Genomic DNA, 19046 nt, shown 5'->3' with positions numbered 1-19046 from the left:
GTCACAGCTGCTTGCAGGAAATGGGAGCTGTCTGCTTGTTGAAGGGAAAGAAAGGGTTCTTTTTCTCTTCCAGCATGTACAGATAATAAAGGACAACCCCACTCTGCTGGGGAGATCTGGAATGGGTCCATGAGAGGGTGCTGCATGTACAGCTGTTTAGAAAATGGGAGCATTATTGCTGTAGAACCTGAGTGCAGTGAGGATCCACCACCAGTCTGTGAAAGAGAAGGGGAAGTTCTACTCCATGTCATTGAAGAGAGAGCTTGCTGTCCCAAGAAAGTTTGTGGTATGTACCAAACTTGTTTTCTGTAACAGAAGTATAAAATAACTGCTTCACATTCACAGGCAGATGACAAACTTTAGATTCAAGGTAACATTTTTTAGAATTAATTTTCAAGTACTTGTGGCTGGTTGGGCCAGAAACTGAGGCTTCTATTCATTATAAGAATTATTCACTGAAATAACTTTTTTCTTAGAAGTCCACCAGTTCAACAAAACTTCTGTTAAAAATATTTTTAAAGCTCTTGCATAGAATTTAATAATAAATTGATTTATATTCAGTGATAGAAGTATCTTGGTATTTGGGGACGTGGTCAGAGATTGCTTGCTTTTCTTTCTAGTACTTTGGTGTGATGAGAAGTGTCCTCTGATCTATTGCTGTTTCCCAGAAGCTTTTTTCTGGGAGCTGATGACTGAATACTAATATTCTGCCTAGCCATGTTTGTTTAGAAAAAGAATAAGCTTATTGCTCCTAAAACACTAAGCAAAATATACTAATTTCTCCACAACATATTCAAGGGAAATGAGAACATATGGTCCATCTGATGTGGTGCTTTTGCTTATTAGATACCTGTAACCAATGCTGTATTGTCAATTTGCTCAAGGAATATCAGTGGGACATTATAGCTGGCTTCATGCACAGGGAGCAGAGCAAGTAAATACCAGTTTGAAGAAGGATATTACTGCTTGCTTGGGTTGAACATAAAAGTCTACATGATGGTATGGAGTGAACTTTAAGCTGACTTGGGCTGCTCTTGTTTTGTGGATCTCTGTATTAGATGGTATAAATAGCCTGAACTATAGGACTTGCACTAGTATTTCTTTAAAGACATCAAAATTGTTTTTTATCCCACAGAATGTAACATGTCATTGTGTGATGCCATAATTCCAACATGCAAACCCAATGAAAAATTAGTGGTAGGCTACCACCCCCTGTCCTGCTGCCCACAGTACCGATGTGGTAAGGGAAATACAAAACCACAGTTAGTGGAAAGTTTTCCATACTTGTATTATATGTTGGAAGAAAATTTGCATTACAAGTTGTCTTGATTGTTAACAGAATGGGACACTGTAAATAGCACCGGGCAATGATGTATGTTTTTTTAAACATTCTCTAGTATTTTTTTTGTCTTTGTGTTTTGTGTTACTTCTGATTTACAGTAAATTTGGGGTATTTTATTTTACTTAGCATATGAAGAATATTTTTTTAAATCTTTTTCATATTGTTTCAGTGACTCCTTTTAAAACAATGTTTGTTTCATGTCCTACAGAATGTGATCCTTCAGTTTGTTTCAATGCCTCCCAGCCTGACTGCAGAGAAGATCAGTTTATTGTTGAGGCAAAACAGGAAGATCCCTGTTGTTTCTCTCACCTCTGTGGTAAGATGCCTCTAATATTTTTATGGAGAGCTAAGGAATAGTCAAATATTTACAAAACCAGACTATAATTCTAAAATAACCCAAGGCAGGAATCCTTGGAGTGAGACTTCACACAGATCTGGTGGACGGGAGGATTATTATTCTTGGGTTTGGGGATCTTTTTTTTCCAACACAATTTTGAACATCATATTTGAACTTTGTTTAGCTTTAATATCCATAAAATCCTTAAAATTTCTATTATCAGAGTAACAAATGCAGTATTACTTTTTATATAGTCAATTAGATGGAATTCACATGTGCTAACTTACGTTTTTAAACTTTGTTCATGTCTGTTTTTTGTTTCTTTTATTTAGTTTGTGAATCCTGTATTGAACCTGTTCCCTTGTGTAGTGAAGGGGAAATTCTTACTGTAGACCTTAATACCATACACTACTGCTGTCCTCATTACTACTGTGGTGAGTGTAACTGCTGAGAGTTTGATACGTCACCAAATTCAGTAAAAATGACAGTGCCTGGCTGTGCAGGAACTTGTTTAGGTTTGGCAATTAAAGTGGGCTTCAGGTATAGACTGAGAGGTCGAAATGAGAGTGTAGAGGTACCAAATTTCACACAGATTCAAAGTTCTTGGTATGCCCAGTGGTGGTCTAACAAACCTCATCAGTGGATTCTGGAGAGGTTATTCTGTTCACTAGACAGAAATATGGTTATCTTCACAGTGATTTAAATACCTATATATTAATGTGGCCCTGAATCCCATCCTTGGAGTACAAATATACACTTTTTCATATATTATAACCTATTTAATAAAACAGCTTCCATGCTGGTTTTCCTCTGTTGTACAAGTCACTGATGTTTAGGCAGTTTCTTTGCACTTTTAGCTCCTAGGGGAAGGAGTAGACCAAGGATTTCAAATACTGCTGGGTTGACTACTCTTCAAACAATGAGCGGGCACAAGAAAAATATTTGCAACGTAACTTAGTCCTTTTCCTAGTCTCATAAAACACATAAATTGTGCTATACATTTTTAAGTAACATCTAAAAGTACAACTGCTTAATTTAGATTAACTTTCATCCTATTGCAGTTTTCAGGCTAATTTCACATAATAAAATTGACTTCCACTAAGTTTGGAGTTTAGCAATTTTTACTTTGGTTGTTTTTGTATTTTGGTCCTTTCCTTTTCCTAGCAGTTTTACCCAGGTGAAATTTTCTTCAAAGACCTTTTGGCATTTTTTTCCCACTTCTGGCAGGGAGAAAGTTAGATCTTAGTGCTTGATCTTCTTTCATAGCCCTAGTAAGCTGCTTCTGATAAGGGAGGCAATATTTTCTTAATAGCTTCATACCTGGAGGGCAGTTGCTCCCTGTTATCTTACAGAAGTGCACTTTACAGTACATATCAAGTTTATGTTTCCCAAAGATTATGGTTTTAGATGTCTTTGGTAGTGGTTATTTTCTTGAGTAAGTCTGAAGTAGGAAGAATATTAAATGATTCCTGTTTGATGTTCTCTGAAAATTTAAACATGTTCTAAGACAACTAAAATCACTTTTGAAAATTTTTGTTTTGTTTTTCATTCCAAGTATAGTTCAGATACTTAAGAAACACAATAACATTTATATAAAATAAAATTATTTTTAAAATAGTTTATCAAAAGTAATGTAAGCTGGCAAATATGAAGGAAAGTTGAATAAGTTCTTATATGTCTTTCCCCCTCGTTTAGTTTGCGATGAAAATCTTTGTTCTGAGCCTCCTATGATTTGCACAGATGACATGACACCTGTGAAGGAAAAAATACTTGGGCAATGTTGTCCGGAATGGCACTGTGGTAATTATTGCTTTATTCTTTAGTCACAACTCTTAACCAAAACTAACAGTTAGCTAATTGATTAACACAGATATCTTTATCTCCTTAGAATGTAGTTGTGAAAATGCTACCATGCTGAGCTGTAAATTGGTAAGTGATGTCTTTTAAATACTGTTAGTAATGGTGTTGAGCTGTCTTACTCCTCTCTTTTACACTCCTTGTTTCAGTTGTAAAGAGTAACAGGGACAGGGTGGGATTGCCCTGCAGTCCCAGCTCAAGCATGTAATTCCAAGTGTCTGCACAGTGTTGTCAACCAATTCCTTGGAGAAATTTCACTTTGTGTGTTGTAAGGTGGAAAAAGAAAAAAAGCAACTGTAATTTTATCCTGTTCAGTGTTGACATGAAACAATATGCTAGTAAGGCTTTCTACATAAATAATTCACATTTAAAAATAATTAATGAGGTATGAGCTATATGATTATATGTATAATCTGAAGAAATGTGTCATTTTGTTAATAATATATGCTTTTGATTTAAATGATTTAACATTGTTGAATTTTGCTGATATGAGCAGTCATGAATATTTTGCTCCTCATGTAGTTTTTCATAATAGGGATGTGATCTGGAAAAAAAATATGACTGTATGTTCAAACTCCCATTAATGCTATAGTGACCATATTTTCCTTATCCAATGCCTGAAATTTTTTTCCTTACGTGAAGACAGCCTAATGTAAAGTCTATTAAGGAATTTTAGATTTAAATAGCTTTCACCTATCTTTTGAAAGAAAATCCTTAGGAGTCAATCTTTTGCTAATATATTTATTATAGAAATAACTTTGTGTCTCAGGAAAAAAATGCTGTTTATTCACTCTGCTATTCTATGCACTCCTACAGAAAATGAAGTGTTGTTTTCTACTTTAAGAGATAAATACACTGAATAACTCTGAATATGCTACTCTGCCTTGAATACATGGCAATTTTCCTCTTTTATGAAACCAGGGGTGGAAGTGATGAAAGTAATATTTTACATTTTTAGAGAAAAATTGTCTGTGTAGCACTACATTTAATTGTGCATGACTTTGCAAACTTTTATCTTTCTGTACTCAGGGAGAAGTTAAAAAAATAGATAGCAGTATTTCCAGTGCTTGTGGATGCACTCACTACATTTGTGGTAACTTTTTATATTCCTCATTGTTGTGCTTTATTTTTTAGCTAAAAGGGTGTGCAAAGAAAGCAGAACTAAGGTCATTGTCACCTTTTCAAATGTAAAAGCTCTTTTATCTTAATTTGATGTGTGTCTATGTAACTATGCAATGATAGTTTATTTTCTGAATATGTTGCTTTGCCTGCTGTGCCATCCATTTTGTGTCTGCTCTGGCAGAGTGTGGGAGTGTTGTAGAACTGCCCATGCTTTCAGAGTCAGGTACAGCCTCTCTGGTGAGAGACAAGTAGGAAACAGGCTGTGAACAGTAGCTGAGTGTGAGCAGGGCAGCTGCTCCTAGTCTTTCAACACAAATGAGACAAAATCTTGCCCAGAGCAACAGACTTGCTCAGCCAGCACAAGAGGAGGTGGCCAGATCAAGATCAGAGATCTGCTCCCTTCCCTCACTGAGCTACCCATGTAGATTTCAGCTGCACTGTGCATGGGGGTGCAGGGGCAAGCTGCAGTCCTGGCAGCAGCCCAGGCTGAACAGCCTCCAAGCACATATTTACAGTACAGCTTGAACAGATTACTGGACCACAGGTATTTGCAGAGTAGTTTAATTGGCAGAAAGGCCACATTTTGTGATGTGCAGACTAGATGAATGTTAAATATTAGAATACTTTTAAAATAAGAACAACAGACTTTTTTTACTTCCGTAGTAGGAACACTATCAGTTTTAGGCAGTTTTGCATTTTGCAGCATTTTCTAAAACTGAATTATCATTCCTCCCCATCTTGTTTGGTAACTAAAACCACAAACCAATCAAGTCTAAAAGATAGAATACTTTTGCAGTGAGTAGGAATTTGCCCTACTTCTGTCTTACCAGTGCTTCTGTTAATTTGTTTAATGATTCTTTTTTCCCCTCTGGTAACATCTATTTCTTTTGGTTTTAGAGAAGGATGATGTGTGCATCTTCCAAGAGGTCACAGTACTGAATCCTGGACAGTCAGTGATTCAGTACTTGGATGGAGACCTTTGTTACACTGTACAGTGTTTACAAGAAAAAGATCAGAACACAGGCTACAATGCCATGCATTTCACAATGATGAACTGTTCCCAGCAATGTGAAGCTGTGAGTATTCTTAAAATACAGGATTATGCAATTTGTGAACACAACTGCGCAGCTAGGATAAAAGTTTTAGTGAAGACTTTTGCTAGTCCTGTTTACTCAGCAAGAACTTGAGAATTTAGCAGTGATGATGTGTATCATGTGTCTGCACAATTATTTTGAGAGGCAGTTTCTAGCAGCCTATGTAAACAAATCTGTCTAACTGTCCGTCCATCCATCCATCCATCCATCCATCCATCCATCCATCCATCCATCCATTGTTTTCCTCGGTGTTTTTAATTTCAGAAATCAAAGAATTTTCATATAATGTATGTTTAAAAAGTACTAGCTTGTCTATTTCCTTTCCTTTCTTTCCAGCATCAAGTATATATTCCTTCCTTCAGTCACCATACTTGTTGTGGTACGTGTCAAAATGTGTCCTGCTCTTTTCATACAGAGAATGGAACACTGATTTTGTATGAGGTAAGTGCCTTTGAACAGAGATAAGAAGTAACTGTAATGATAATAGACAGGAGTCTGACAGGCATTTCTAAGTTAACTGATGCAGTCATTCTTGCTTCATCTTCTCCTTACTGCTGGTTACATGCTAAGAGACTATTTATGATGTATGATTGGAACCTGCCATTTCACACATGTAAATATCTCATAGCTTGTAATATTTCCTGCAACGATCTGCAGATCATTTACTTAAGGCTGGATATGCTCTAACTGCAGAATTGTGACTCTATATTAGGTACTGTGATTTACAGGTGTTGAGAGCTTCTAAGTCTACATCAGGACTTCTATGTCCCTCTCTTCTGAGGGCCACTTTTCTCTTCCTGCTGGTTACTACAGAAAGGATAAGTGCAAATTGAGGCTCTGGGGTTCAGAGTCTTGATGGTGTGCTCCAGCGTCCACATGCACAGAAATTTAGATGTGGCCATGACTTGGTTCATAATTCCAATTGTTTTCAGAGCAAAAGAAATGACTGAACTGGCACAAAGTCCTTTCATTCTGCAGTAGGGCACCCATGCTTAGCAGCATGCTCAGCATGGAGAGTAGAGCCATGGCTGCAGGGAGGAGTAGCCTCTGGTAATTAGAGGATGGTCTTTCCTTTTTGCCACCTACTCGTGGTCTGCAGCAGACTTTCCACTCCAGTAGATGCTACAGCATGAGGGCACTGCTTTTATAGATATTTTGGGTTGGAAATAAAGCTGAAGTGTTTTGGCTTTCCTAACAACAGCTTTGTTTTATATATTCAGGAAGGAAGCACGTGGACCTCCAACTGCACCAACTACAAATGTGTTAAGACTGCTGCAGGGGCTATTGTACTGGGATCAAGTGTTGTCTGCCCCCCATTTAATGACACTGAGTGTACAAAGGTTTGTACTTTGAGTAAGGTAAGTGACAATAATTGCTCTGGAGTTTGGCTTACACTCCAAAATGCAGGCAAACTTCATGCACTTTCTTTAAATTAAAAAAGTGGTAAGTAAAAACATGTAAATGAGCAATTTGCAGTCATTTCCTGTACTCCTGTTTTCTTTCCAACTGACAAATTATCTGTGAGGAGTGTAAAAGTTCGGCTTGGGTATTGTTGATGACTGCTTTTAGAACTGGAATCATGCTTGACATACCACTATAAAGAGTGGTAATCGCTATGTCTTGCCTTATTTTGGAATAATACTTTGCCAAGTTCAGAGAACACACACAATAAATAAATCAGATCTATAAATCAAAAAAATGGTCCATATAAATGTCAGCTATATTTAAAAGCCCTTAAGTTGTAATAATTAGGGAAATGACTGAGTATATATAAACTTTAGTAGCTCTTAAACTAAAATTTGTGTAACCTAAGAAAAAATATCCAGGGTATCTACCTACATCATATATTTAAAAATATAAAGGTGGCATATCCATATAAACTGCTTTGAAGGACATGTATTCTTCACAAAGGTTGCATATTTGTTTACGGTTTAATTTCTAATTTAATAATTCTCTAAATTTATAATACCTGTCAAATTTTTCACTTGCAGTACATTTTATATTTAATATGAGCTACAAATAATAGTAAATATATATGTAGAAAGGGTAAGTACCATTGTTGTCTTGGCTACAGATTATGCATTTAGTACTAGTCCTACTTATCCCTTCCATTCATTTCTTCCAGTCTTGAGGAAAGTATTCTATTTAAAAATAATGCCTGTACTACGAGTTAATGCTTGAATTTCTTCCTTGGAACCATTCTGACACCATTCAGATCTATTAGGTTAAGATTGTAAAGAACAGAGTCCTAAAATTAACTTTCTGAATCAGTCTGACCTGTTTTTGAGATGCTGAGCATAGGCTTGAGCCATTAGCTGAGAAGAAAGTTTTTCTCACAGGCAGTTCAGGATAATTCAGGAATATCTGAGTTTAAGTGCTCTTTTAAGAAGTTCTTGAACAACTTATTTAATGTAAGGAGGTAAAAAATATATGCTTGCATGAAAAGATAGAAGCTGAAAAATGCCTGTCTTTTGTCTGTTGTTATCCTAAGATAACATCAGCAATAGATAGCATCTATTCATCTTCTGTAGTCTGCTTGATGTGCAGATCTGGGCTACTCACATGTATTTTTGAAACTGTCCTTATAAATCTCCATGGTGGGGAAATGGATGATAGTAGATTATATAAAAACATGCTTATAGAAACGAAATGATTTCTTCAAAGGAAACTAAATCAGATGTCAACTGAACACAATTGAAATTGTCATCATAATGAGCTCATTTTCAGTGTCAAAGGCTCTAAATAATTAATGAAACAACCCTTCAGGTGACACATATCTGTGTAATTCTGTTGATTTCAGTGTCACTACTTTGTATTAGTTTGATGTCTTTAAAACGTGGAATATCTTGAGATAAAATTTCCCTTTGTATTAGGTCCAGACGTTTTTGCTATATTCTTCTTTTATTTTCCTAGAATGGAGGAATTGTGCAGACGTATAATGACGGCTGCTGCAAGACCTGTAAGTGATGAAGGCTGCAATATGTGCTAGTTTAGCTTTGGTTTTGGAGGGCTTATTTTTTAACCTCTGTTGCTGGGACATGAAGAGGGAAAAAGCATGCAGTTCCCCCTGCAAATCTCATAAAATTGTTGTAGTTACCTAACAACTCTTAAGAGATCTTGCTTAATTTGGCTGCTGACTTGGTGATTTTTAACATTATTGTTCTGGAGTATAATCAAATCTCTCCAAATATAACTCATGGAAGATTAAAATTGTCTCAATTAAAACAATTAAAACATTCTCTTAAGTTGGCTCTCAAATAGTTCCTATATGATCTTCACCTTAAAAGACAAGAATTTTCCTCTTAAAAGTGATTCTTGATTCAATGATATTTTGCGATGCATCTTCAAACTTAGCAATTTATTCTGTATGCCTAATACATATTTTCTAGGTCCAAAATACTGGAATGTTTTTCTTAAATCCAAAATGAGGAAAAATTAGAGAAATATTGATGATAGCAATGCTTATATAAAATCAACCTTTTAATATCTGGTAATACATTCACATTTTCTGTGTGTAACTTTAAAATATGATTAAATGTGACTCAAAATGACAAAGCTTTCACAATTTATGCAATTTTAAAAATAGATTGAGAACAAACTGGTTTTCTCTGCAGTTTTGACTAGAATTAATTTTTATTATCTACTTATATAATTATTCATGTGTGTGTGTATATATATGTTTATGTTTTTTAAAACTAATTCTGTAGAGCAAGGACATGTTCAGCATTACAGAAAATCTTAACCCTCTGTTTTGGCCTTTTTTATGTTCAACAGTAGAGTAAAAGCAAATTAGTCTTTGGAATTTTTGTATACAAACTTTTACTTAATATTATTGAATAGCAAGTTGCAGACTTATAACCATATATTGCACTGTTATTATGTAAAGCTGAAGTGCAATATATTTAATATAATTTGGAGAAATAAGGGGAAGTAGTGATATTTATAGAACACAGAACAATGCCAAACTTCCAAGCTATGTGATTCTTAGAAAGGAAACTGCAAACATTGTTGTTCCATTGTAACCAAAACATGGAAAATTAAAGCTATTTTAATGCAACAGAATATGTTTTATTATCGAGAATCACCATAGAGAAGTAACATAGCAGAATTTTACTAAAATCTTACTAATCAATAATCTTTCATCAGATAAACTGTGTGGAAAAAAAAAATCTGCCCCCCTTGCCCCCCAAAAAATTGGTTGTCATTATTTAGAAAATTAGTCTTAAAAATTATTAAAATTATTGACTGCTGGTTCTCTGCTGACCAAGAAGATTTATAATTTTGGCCATATTCTGTGGCCTATAACAAAGGCATTGTTATACTTCAGAAATACTTGCTGAGGTGGCTGCTAAAACTGCCAGATATCATCCATACAATTATATGCTATTTTATTTTTATTTATTTTTATTTTTAACTAAAAGCATGTGCCCTGTGGGGAAGCAGTTAAGAGTACTTATGAATAGAGCTTGCAACACATTGGGATTTTAATGGGAGCAAATAACTTTTCTGAAAGAGCTTGATTTAATGCATGCAAAGTGAGTGCATATATTTAATTCTTACCTTGCCATAGACAGACTAATTCCAAAAGTTTGGTTTAAAAGTAAGCATTCCAGTTTTGTGTTAACCAGGATAATAATAAAGTACAGGCCATCTTTAGTGAAACTTGAAGCAGCTGCAGAGTTTAAAAATTGTAGAAGACTAACAGGAAAGCTCATCATCTTTTGCTAAAAGAAAAATTGCAGTTGGCAGTGTAAGAATTAATGAAGTATCATTTATACAGAAATGTTTTTATTTCATGAGAATCTTCTATTCCTAATGATTCTGCCAGGTTCTGGATTGGGTCTATTACCCTTTGCCATTAGTCCAGTAGTGCCTACTGATAGTATTAATTGTGAACCAGGTATTATTTTTAATAATGTATTTTCTTTCCTTTTTTTTTTTTTTTTAATAATATAAGAACTGCTTGATATATGTGTCATAGCTGTCATCATTACTGGATATTACCATGCAGTTAATGGTTCTGGGCCTGATTCTGAGAGATGCTGATCCTCTGCTGCCTTCCCAAATCAGTGATTTTCTAAAACCTGGTTAAGATTCACTGCTCAGCGCCTGTCAGAATTAGGTTCATCCATTTCTGCTATATGCTGTTGATGGTTATTCCTGCTGCTCATTGTTGAAACTGGTTTTATCACATGAACTTACTGTACAGGATAGTTTTAATAAGAAATGTTACCTTAAAAAAAATCATAATTCTGAATTCTCTTACCAAGAGATTCTAAATCTGATCTCAGGTCTCTAAATTTAATGATGGAAATCTTTTTGCCTTAAAAGAGCAAGAATGTGTGTTATTGTCTGGTGTCACTTTGCAGATATGGATTCATGCTGTATTTCTTCTTTGTCACAAATAATATATTTTACAGAGTTACAAAAATACTGAGGGCAGGGGTGGGGAGGGGGACACAACACATACAATTACAACCCCATGGCAATACATACTTTTTATACCAGATATTACAGAATGTTACAGAACTGTTGCAGTACACTCATAATTCTGTGCTTTTTAGGATAGATGAGTCACAAAACCTCCTTCCTCAAATAAGGAGTGGGTAAACAAAGCACATCTGATACTGAAATGCAGATCTTTACAGATCAAGGCTGGAGAGAGGAAAGTATAGCAGCAGAGCTTTTGTAAGACATCAGTACTTTGTATGCTGAAATGTTAGATACACATCTCTATATGACTTGTAGCAGTACAAGGATTGCACTGTCTACACATAAGCTGGCAAACACTTTCAGATTGAAACATCACAGAAAATTTTTGAAGTGTTTCTGAGAAAGGAAAAGTGAGATGTTATAGTCTAACAACTTCTCTCCTACAGTGATCTGCTAGTTCAGTAAGAGAATTTAGTTTGATTCTTTAAGGCACCTGTTAAAATCTAGCTGTACTCTGCAGCCAACTTAATTTTCAATACTAGTGGTTGCAGAATATTTTGGTTGCTCAGAGATCATGTATCTTATAAAAGTGCTCTCAAGCTTCTGGGGAACAGAAGAGTTGTTTTTCTGTACACCCAACCTTGAAGGAAGGTCAAGAAACTGCTGAATAGTGCTTGTTATTTTATATGCTGTATGTCCAGAATGGTTACACAGCAAAACTAGCAGATCATTTTGATGGGGAGTGGATAAGGAGATCTAAATAACTGCTGTTATACAGATAGTAATAATGGTCTGATAGAGAGTGAAGCATGAAAAATTATATGTTTAATTGTTTCGGTATTGTATTATGACTTTGAATATGTTAAAAAATGGCTTTTCACTGTACAATTTTATTTTTCAAAATAAAAAAACCCTAAAACCCTCCTATCAATATCTCCAAGACTGAATATAAAAATTCAGTATTTCCCTCATCCTAGACCTGTATGCTGACCTAATATGCTACATGCTTCAGCTCTGGTGATAAAAAGTGCACCATATTTAGCAAATAAATGCATGCTTTTCTTTCAAAGCTTCATAAAAGGACATATTTCTCAAAATATATCAAAATAATATAATTACATTTAATTTTTAGTCATGAAAAATAGCATGAAGATTGTAAGCATGTTCACACTTTTGCCTTCTTAGATGTTGTTTTGATAATTTTTTAAAAGGCATGACCAAAATCCTCTTTGCATTCAACATTCCCAATAAAACAGAATTAATTCTAATACTATTAAAAATGACTCAATACATTTTTTCTAATTGCGTATATTTCTCTTGCCATATGTTCAATCTAAAAACATATTCATAATTTAATAGTTTATAGCTTATAGTTTTATAAACTATGAGGCATATTCATAGTTTAATGTTTAAAAAATTTGTATAGCTTATTTGGGGCATTTGATGCTCACATGCACCACTGAAAAATAGGTTATACTGCACAGCACCTATGTATTATTATATTATATTTAAAAAGAAAATTATGGAAGTAATAATTTCTGTGTGTTCATTATTGAAAACAAAGTGTAACTATTTAAATTGTGTTAATATCTTTAATTTTTTTAAGAATCAAATACATTACAGAAGATATATTGATTCAGTATGCATTTTTTGTATTTTATCAGGCAAAAAGGAAGAAAGGATTTGCCAGAAAATGACAATCAGGACAACCATAAGAAAAAATGACTGTATAAGTCAAAGCCCGGTAAGCATAAAATTTCAATGCTGGGCCTATGGCATGACAAGCCAAGCATTAGAAAGTTGGTTATAACTAACAACAAGCAACAAAATGTGCAGCTTTCTCATCAAAAGCAAAGCCTTGATTCTAGGAATGTTATCCTACCATAAATGGAGTAAAACTAGCTATTTCTATTACTGAGCCCTCCCACCTGGAGGAACACCTGGCTTCATATTAAACATACCGACTATAATTACTTTAACTAATGGAGGCACTGAGCTGTTTAGTGTGAAATAATATCCTGCTCTAAAAGAGGAGCAGAAATGTTCCAACTTAAAATGGGATGAAACTGCTGCATTCCTCTTTGAAGACCTTTATGCTCCCTGTCTTACCTCACATTGCATAGGTTTCCATATCATAAATTCATAATGCCATTTATTTATGAGTCTGCTTAAGACACCTTATTTCTCAGCTTTGGTGTCGCCCCATCTACAGACCCCAGGAAATTTCTGAGCAGCAAATGTGCTTCTCATGTAGCACTTGGAAGGGAAGCAATTGACAAAGTATCTCAAGACTTCCAAAAGTCTTCTGGCAAGATTCTGTTGGAGAATCTAAGTAGTCATTAGGGAAGAGGCAAAATGTCATCACATGTTAAAAGCCATCCTGATAGAAGGTCAGTGGTGACATGGTCAGATTTGACTTGTAGGGATGCATTGTAGGTGTATTTATTTAGTTTTAGAAGGATTGATATTGAGGAAGTATAAATAGATGAAATTAGAGTAATTTGCCATAGTTAAGAGATGAGTCTGGGGAGTTTCAGTGTTACTTCAACAACCTAGGGTAAAAGACAGTAATACAACAAAATAAAGACATGGTATTGACTAAATAGAGAATATTAAAATGGAAGATTTAGTCAAGCCTCATAGGTTTTTTAAGCTAGGTGAAAAGATCCTTGCCCTTTTATCCAGTTCTATGACAAGCTCTGCTGTCCTGCAGACAAAAAGGCTAAAAGCTATGGCATTTAGGCAAATGGATAGGCAGTGGAAACAAGCTCATTCTAGTGTCTTTTATGAATAAGTTCCGCAGTATGAGAGAGGGCTCTGTTCAGCTGTGGTCCCTCTACCTTGCTGCAGAACTAAAATGTTCAGAGAGGAGCAACAAGAATGTTGGCCAGGTCATGTCTTGAATGGTACATCAAGTGAAGCCTTCCTTTTCATCTTTCTGTTGTAAACTCTTTATCTTTTCCTCCCTCTCTACCTTCCAAAAACAGCTGCCACCATCCCACCTTTATTAGAGCCCCCTTTTCCCAGTATCTCCTTGTTCCCAATTTCCTTGGTGGCTGAATATCCTTCATACAGTCCAGGTTCCCTTACCCTTCCCACAGAAGTACCTCCAGATGTCCTCAGACCCTAAACTCCCCTTCCTCTCCTCTCTAGCTCCCCCACTGGCACTCTTTTTCCATCATGTGATTTTGCCCTATCAAATGGTGGTATCTGATGTGACTGGCTGGAAGCTGCATACATGTTCTTGGCCAGGCTACTGCTGTCAAACTTTGGATAGGGCTGAGCATGATTATGTTTTATAATTAATAACTGGGATTGCTAGTGCTTAGGAAAAAGTCTTTTTTTACTCCTGCCAAATCTCAGGAAATTTCACAGTTATAAGAGTAATCTTTTAGTCTAATTTGTATGGGAGGTTTCATCACAGGCTTAGGAGTAGATCAAAGCATCTTTCATATGCCCCGCCCACAGAAGAAATCAGATTTAAGTCTGTCACAAAGAGAACTAGACCTTGTATAGCCATCCTTGATTTCCCAGCATTTGAACTCTGCTTAAGTTTAATTAAAAAGTATTTTTTTCCTGTCAACATATCAGCTAAGAAAATTCCTCACATAATGTAACAGTGAGAGAAAGCTTTGCTCTGCTGAAGTCTAGAGCACGAATAATTTTCTAGATAGCCTGAGCTGGTTTGTTACTGCATGTACTTTTTGGATATTTTTCTTTGAGTGATAACACAGCCCTCAGTCACAAACAGTACAAATAAGAAAGGGAAAAGCTTTTGCGCTGATATGCTTTTTCTCTTTCAAGGAAAAAGATAAACTTCCCTTCATTTTACTTAGAATAATTTAACTTTTTATCTATGAACATGAAAAGGACATGGATTCAGCTGTGCTGTTCCAAAGTTATCAATGATGATTCAATTTTGGTATCCATAGCACAAGACTGAAACAAAACACATGATTAAACAATAAAGAAAAGTTTAATTAAAAATATTTTAAATGTGGCTAAACTTAGAATGAATGAATTTTAGAAGATAAAATAATTTTTAAGACCAGAGTCCTTTTCAAATGTAAAAATGGGTTTTAATCACAATGAAGTTTGAAATGTAATATTTTTATAATAAAATTTCAGACTTCTAGTTTTAATTCTCATTCTTATTTTCTTCTATTTTACTCATAGGTAAATGTGGCTTCATGTGATGGAAAATGCCCATCTGCAACAATTTTCAATGTCAATATTGATAGCCATCTAAGATTCTGTAAATGTTGTCGAGAAATTGGAACACGAGTCGTGACTGTGCCCTTGCGCTGCTCAGGAAACGGCACCGAAATTATGTACGTCATTCAAGAGCCCATAGACTGCTCGTGCCAGTGGAACTGAACCTTGCTGTGGACATGATTTGGCTTTCAGCAGACACAGTTTTTTGGTCATGGATGGGTATAGTACTCTGCAGAGAAATAGAAAAGGCATCAGTTATGCTTTATAATGTTACTTTTCCCAAATTTAGGAAAGATGTTTGTTTTTCAAATTGTCCTTGAAAATATTGGCAAGAATAGAAAGAAAAACATAAATCCTGTTGAACAAGGTGTAGTTTATCCATCATTTATTTCTACTCAGTGGCTTTCTGATGAGGTGGTGAAAAAAACTGGTTAGTATTTCCAGTATTTTAAAATTTTGGATCATGGATACCTACCAAAGTAGAGAACTTCTCAAACAATTTCTCAGTAGTTCATTTACTTGGAGGCCTCCAGCTGAAAACCATTACCAGTCCTATGTTTAAATTGGAAAGAAGCATATTAGGATTTGAAAATGACTGAATTAATTTATTTTAAAAATAGTGGGTTCAACTGTAACATTTTTACCTTGCTCAAAAATCTATCCTTTGTCCAGTAAGCTATTGTCAATGATTGGATTCTGCTTACACTGTAAGCCACTGAGATACAACACGACTGTGATCTGTAAGTACTTGTAGGAAACCTCCAGAGTATATAGCAGAATCATAATGTCTTGAAACTTAGATGTGTTTAATTTTTATGTATATTATAAATATTAATTATGACTAGGCAAAGGCTGAAGAGTGATAGCTTTTGTGCTTTAAAAATATCTGAAAGCCATTTCTGCTGTGAAGGTTTCCATTTTATATCCATTTTTTCACTTTTCACAGAAAAGAAATTGGTTGTTTGCTAGTATAGAAGATTATATGTATATATATTTATTTAAAAAACCCATAATACTGCACATTTTAAATATTCATAATGCATTTTGTCTTTGTTTTCCAGTCTGAAGATTTGTGTTCAATGTATTTTTAATTTTTTTTTCAATACAGATATTTAGATTATTGCCTGAATTCAGGATTCATAATTTTTGAGTCCAGGAAAAAAATTCAGATAAAATAAATGTTTTAAAGGACTTAGGTGAGTTATTCATGCTCAATCAAGCTACAAATATCGATGATTCAGCACCTAAAGGTGAATATCATCTTCCTTTTACTCAACATACTACATAACCTGCTTTTAAAAATAAAGGATACAAGTTTAAACTTGTTTTTAGAAGATTACTTTGCTTTATAAACTCACAGAATGAAAATTATATTAATTATGACAGTATTTTCCTTATAAATTTTCCTTTTAACTGTGTCAGAATTGAAATTCTTGTCTATAAGTTTGAAAATCTTCTGACAGTTTTGATTTCAAGTTGTCATAATTTAATGATGAAAAGGTTGGATTATCACATGGGTTATTACAGTGAAATATAAGCAATTAAAACTGCCTTAAAGTCCAAGGCTATTTTTCTACTTTGTGTGACAGATTTTAATTTTGCTACATTCGGTCTGATGGCTAATAAAGACAAATAGCTTGTACAGAGAAATCTGTTGTTATTAACAAGATCTGTCTACTCATCCCTATCATTAAAAATATTGACTTGGTTTAAAAATTAAATAGCAATCCATTGTAAAGTATTGGCAAAACAATTAACCATTACAAAGAAATAATGATCAAATAATGACCAACTAGTAATCTCAAATTGACACTTTGAGGAAGCCTATGCTTCCTCTGCATGGTTTATATTTGTAAGGCAGATATTTCAAGTTGTATTATGTACCAGGGCCTAGAACCAAAATATTCTCTGATACTGCTGTCAGAATTTGTGCATAGAAACTTTTCATGCAGGCAAGAAATAAAAGTTAAATCATAGTCATAGCTGTAATGGTGGTGTACTTGTACAGCAAATTAAAGGACAACTTAAAAAGAAAACATACTTGTGATTTTTTTGGGATAAAAGAAAGTATCCTATACTTGCATTAAAAGATTTTGGCCCAAATCTACTTAACGAATTTAGTATTTAATAAAAAGAAAGTTCTCAAAATATAGTTTTTCAATGTCATCATCAAACATTTTCATTGAACAGCTCTGGCATTTTATAAGCCATGAAGGCCATTTGCTTTTCTAAGATTAAGAAACTGTGTTTGTGATTGAAAATAATTTAATAAACATTATTATGCAGAGTAATAATAAATCAGTGTTGATGCAATTAATTAAGCTTTGCCACTAAGATGAATGCTAATGCAAAACCTTAGGAAAGCCTGGAAATTATAAAAGAAGTTATGTTTAAAATTAACTTCATGAAAACCTGAAATAAGATAAATGCTATTGAACTTTTTTTGTTCCCACTAAGATAATTTGTTTTTTTAGATAAAACAATGAGTAGGGACTGTGTCAGGATTGTCCCTGGAGCCTACAGCAAAATCTTACATCTTCAGTGGAGCTGGATAGGGGGGCTCTAAGATTGTCTTTCATTTTACAGTTAAATTTCAAACTTGGGCTCCTTTGGCTTTGTCAGAAAATGAACATCTGTTAAAACCCAGGAACCATTTCCTGGAGGGCCACCCAGCCCTTTTGCCTCCAGGAAGGTGGCACTGGCAGAATGTGATGTGTTTTGTGTAATGTGAATGAGCCCTTGCAGGCCTTGCACCAGAGACAAGGCTTGAATGAGCCTGTGGGATGAGTGTGGCAGGACTGCTCTGCTCCACATTTCCTCTGTCTGAAACCTACATGTAACCACATATGCAGTTTGGTTCTGTCTTGGCTTTCTCATGTCTCTTCGACTCTGCATTCCTGCCTCAAGCCCTACCCTCAAATTTTGTGTAACTCTGTTTGCACAGTTGTCTTGTGAGCTGCTTTGGAAAGTAGCTTTTTTTTTTTGAGTTGGATCCAACTCAAATCTTATTTAGTCAAATACCAAAATTAATTAGTTGTTTATTATTGACCAAAAGGGCTTTAACAGCCACAGAGTTCCCTCCCTTGTACCTGCACTGAAACTAAGACTAGCATAATTTCTATTGCCCTAAAAGGAAGGCTGGGAAGGCATGCTCCTGAAACTCCCACACTACCATTGAAAAATGCAAGGAGCTGTGCACCATGCAGTGGAGGCCTTGTGCTGCAGTCCCACCATGTCTTGTCATTTGTCCCATTTGTAACTGCTTCCAGGGGCCCTTTGTTCCTACAGTTCAGTTCTATCTGTGCTTGAAAAGAAATCATACAGTATAAAGGCTTAGCCATAAAACTATACAGATATTTTAGGGATTAACATAAAAGGATCTCTACACTTAGAATCAGATTGTAACTGAATGTTCTTCTATAAAATGGTAAGTCTCTGCCATGTTATTTATTTGAGACTTTTATAATTCCATTGCCTTTTTTACCAGGTAATTTTTTAAGACCAACTGTAGCCCCAATATACAATTAGAATTTGAAGCACAGATTTTAATAGTAGGTATAAGGCACTTACTGTGTGGTTTCATTAATAAAATCTGAGAGTACAGCTATACAGGCAGCTAATATTCCCATTTTTAGCTAGCCAAATC

At 34.9% G+C, this 19046-nt stretch overlaps 1 protein-coding gene across 1 annotated transcript in view; it reads left to right on the top strand.

Annotated features, from left to right (window-relative positions):
* The window catches only part of OTOGL (otogelin like), a 92901-nt gene extending 75476 nt beyond the window's left edge, over positions 1–17425 (top strand). The window contains exons 45-57 of the mRNA XM_077178025.1: positions 74–286; positions 1136–1240; positions 1551–1658; positions 2012–2113; positions 3375–3479; positions 3568–3608; positions 4566–4629; positions 5556–5734; positions 6089–6193; positions 6973–7092; positions 8666–8711; positions 12850–12929; positions 15362–17425. Coding sequence (XP_077034140.1) covers positions 74–286; positions 1136–1240; positions 1551–1658; positions 2012–2113; positions 3375–3479; positions 3568–3608; positions 4566–4629; positions 5556–5734; positions 6089–6193; positions 6973–7092; positions 8666–8711; positions 12850–12929; positions 15362–15562 — 1469 coding nt within the window. The 3' untranslated portion in view covers positions 15563–17425. The remainder of the gene's footprint in view (positions 1–73; positions 287–1135; positions 1241–1550; positions 1659–2011; positions 2114–3374; positions 3480–3567; positions 3609–4565; positions 4630–5555; positions 5735–6088; positions 6194–6972; positions 7093–8665; positions 8712–12849; positions 12930–15361) is intronic.
* Positions 17426–19046: the final 1621 nt, after the last annotated feature.

This window comes from Agelaius phoeniceus, chromosome 5, assembly GCF_051311805.1.
Source record: "Agelaius phoeniceus isolate bAgePho1 chromosome 5, bAgePho1.hap1, whole genome shotgun sequence".
In the NCBI taxonomy this organism is placed as follows: Eukaryota; Metazoa; Chordata; class Aves; order Passeriformes; family Icteridae; genus Agelaius; species Agelaius phoeniceus.
This window is presented reverse-complemented; position numbering and strand designations above follow the sequence as displayed.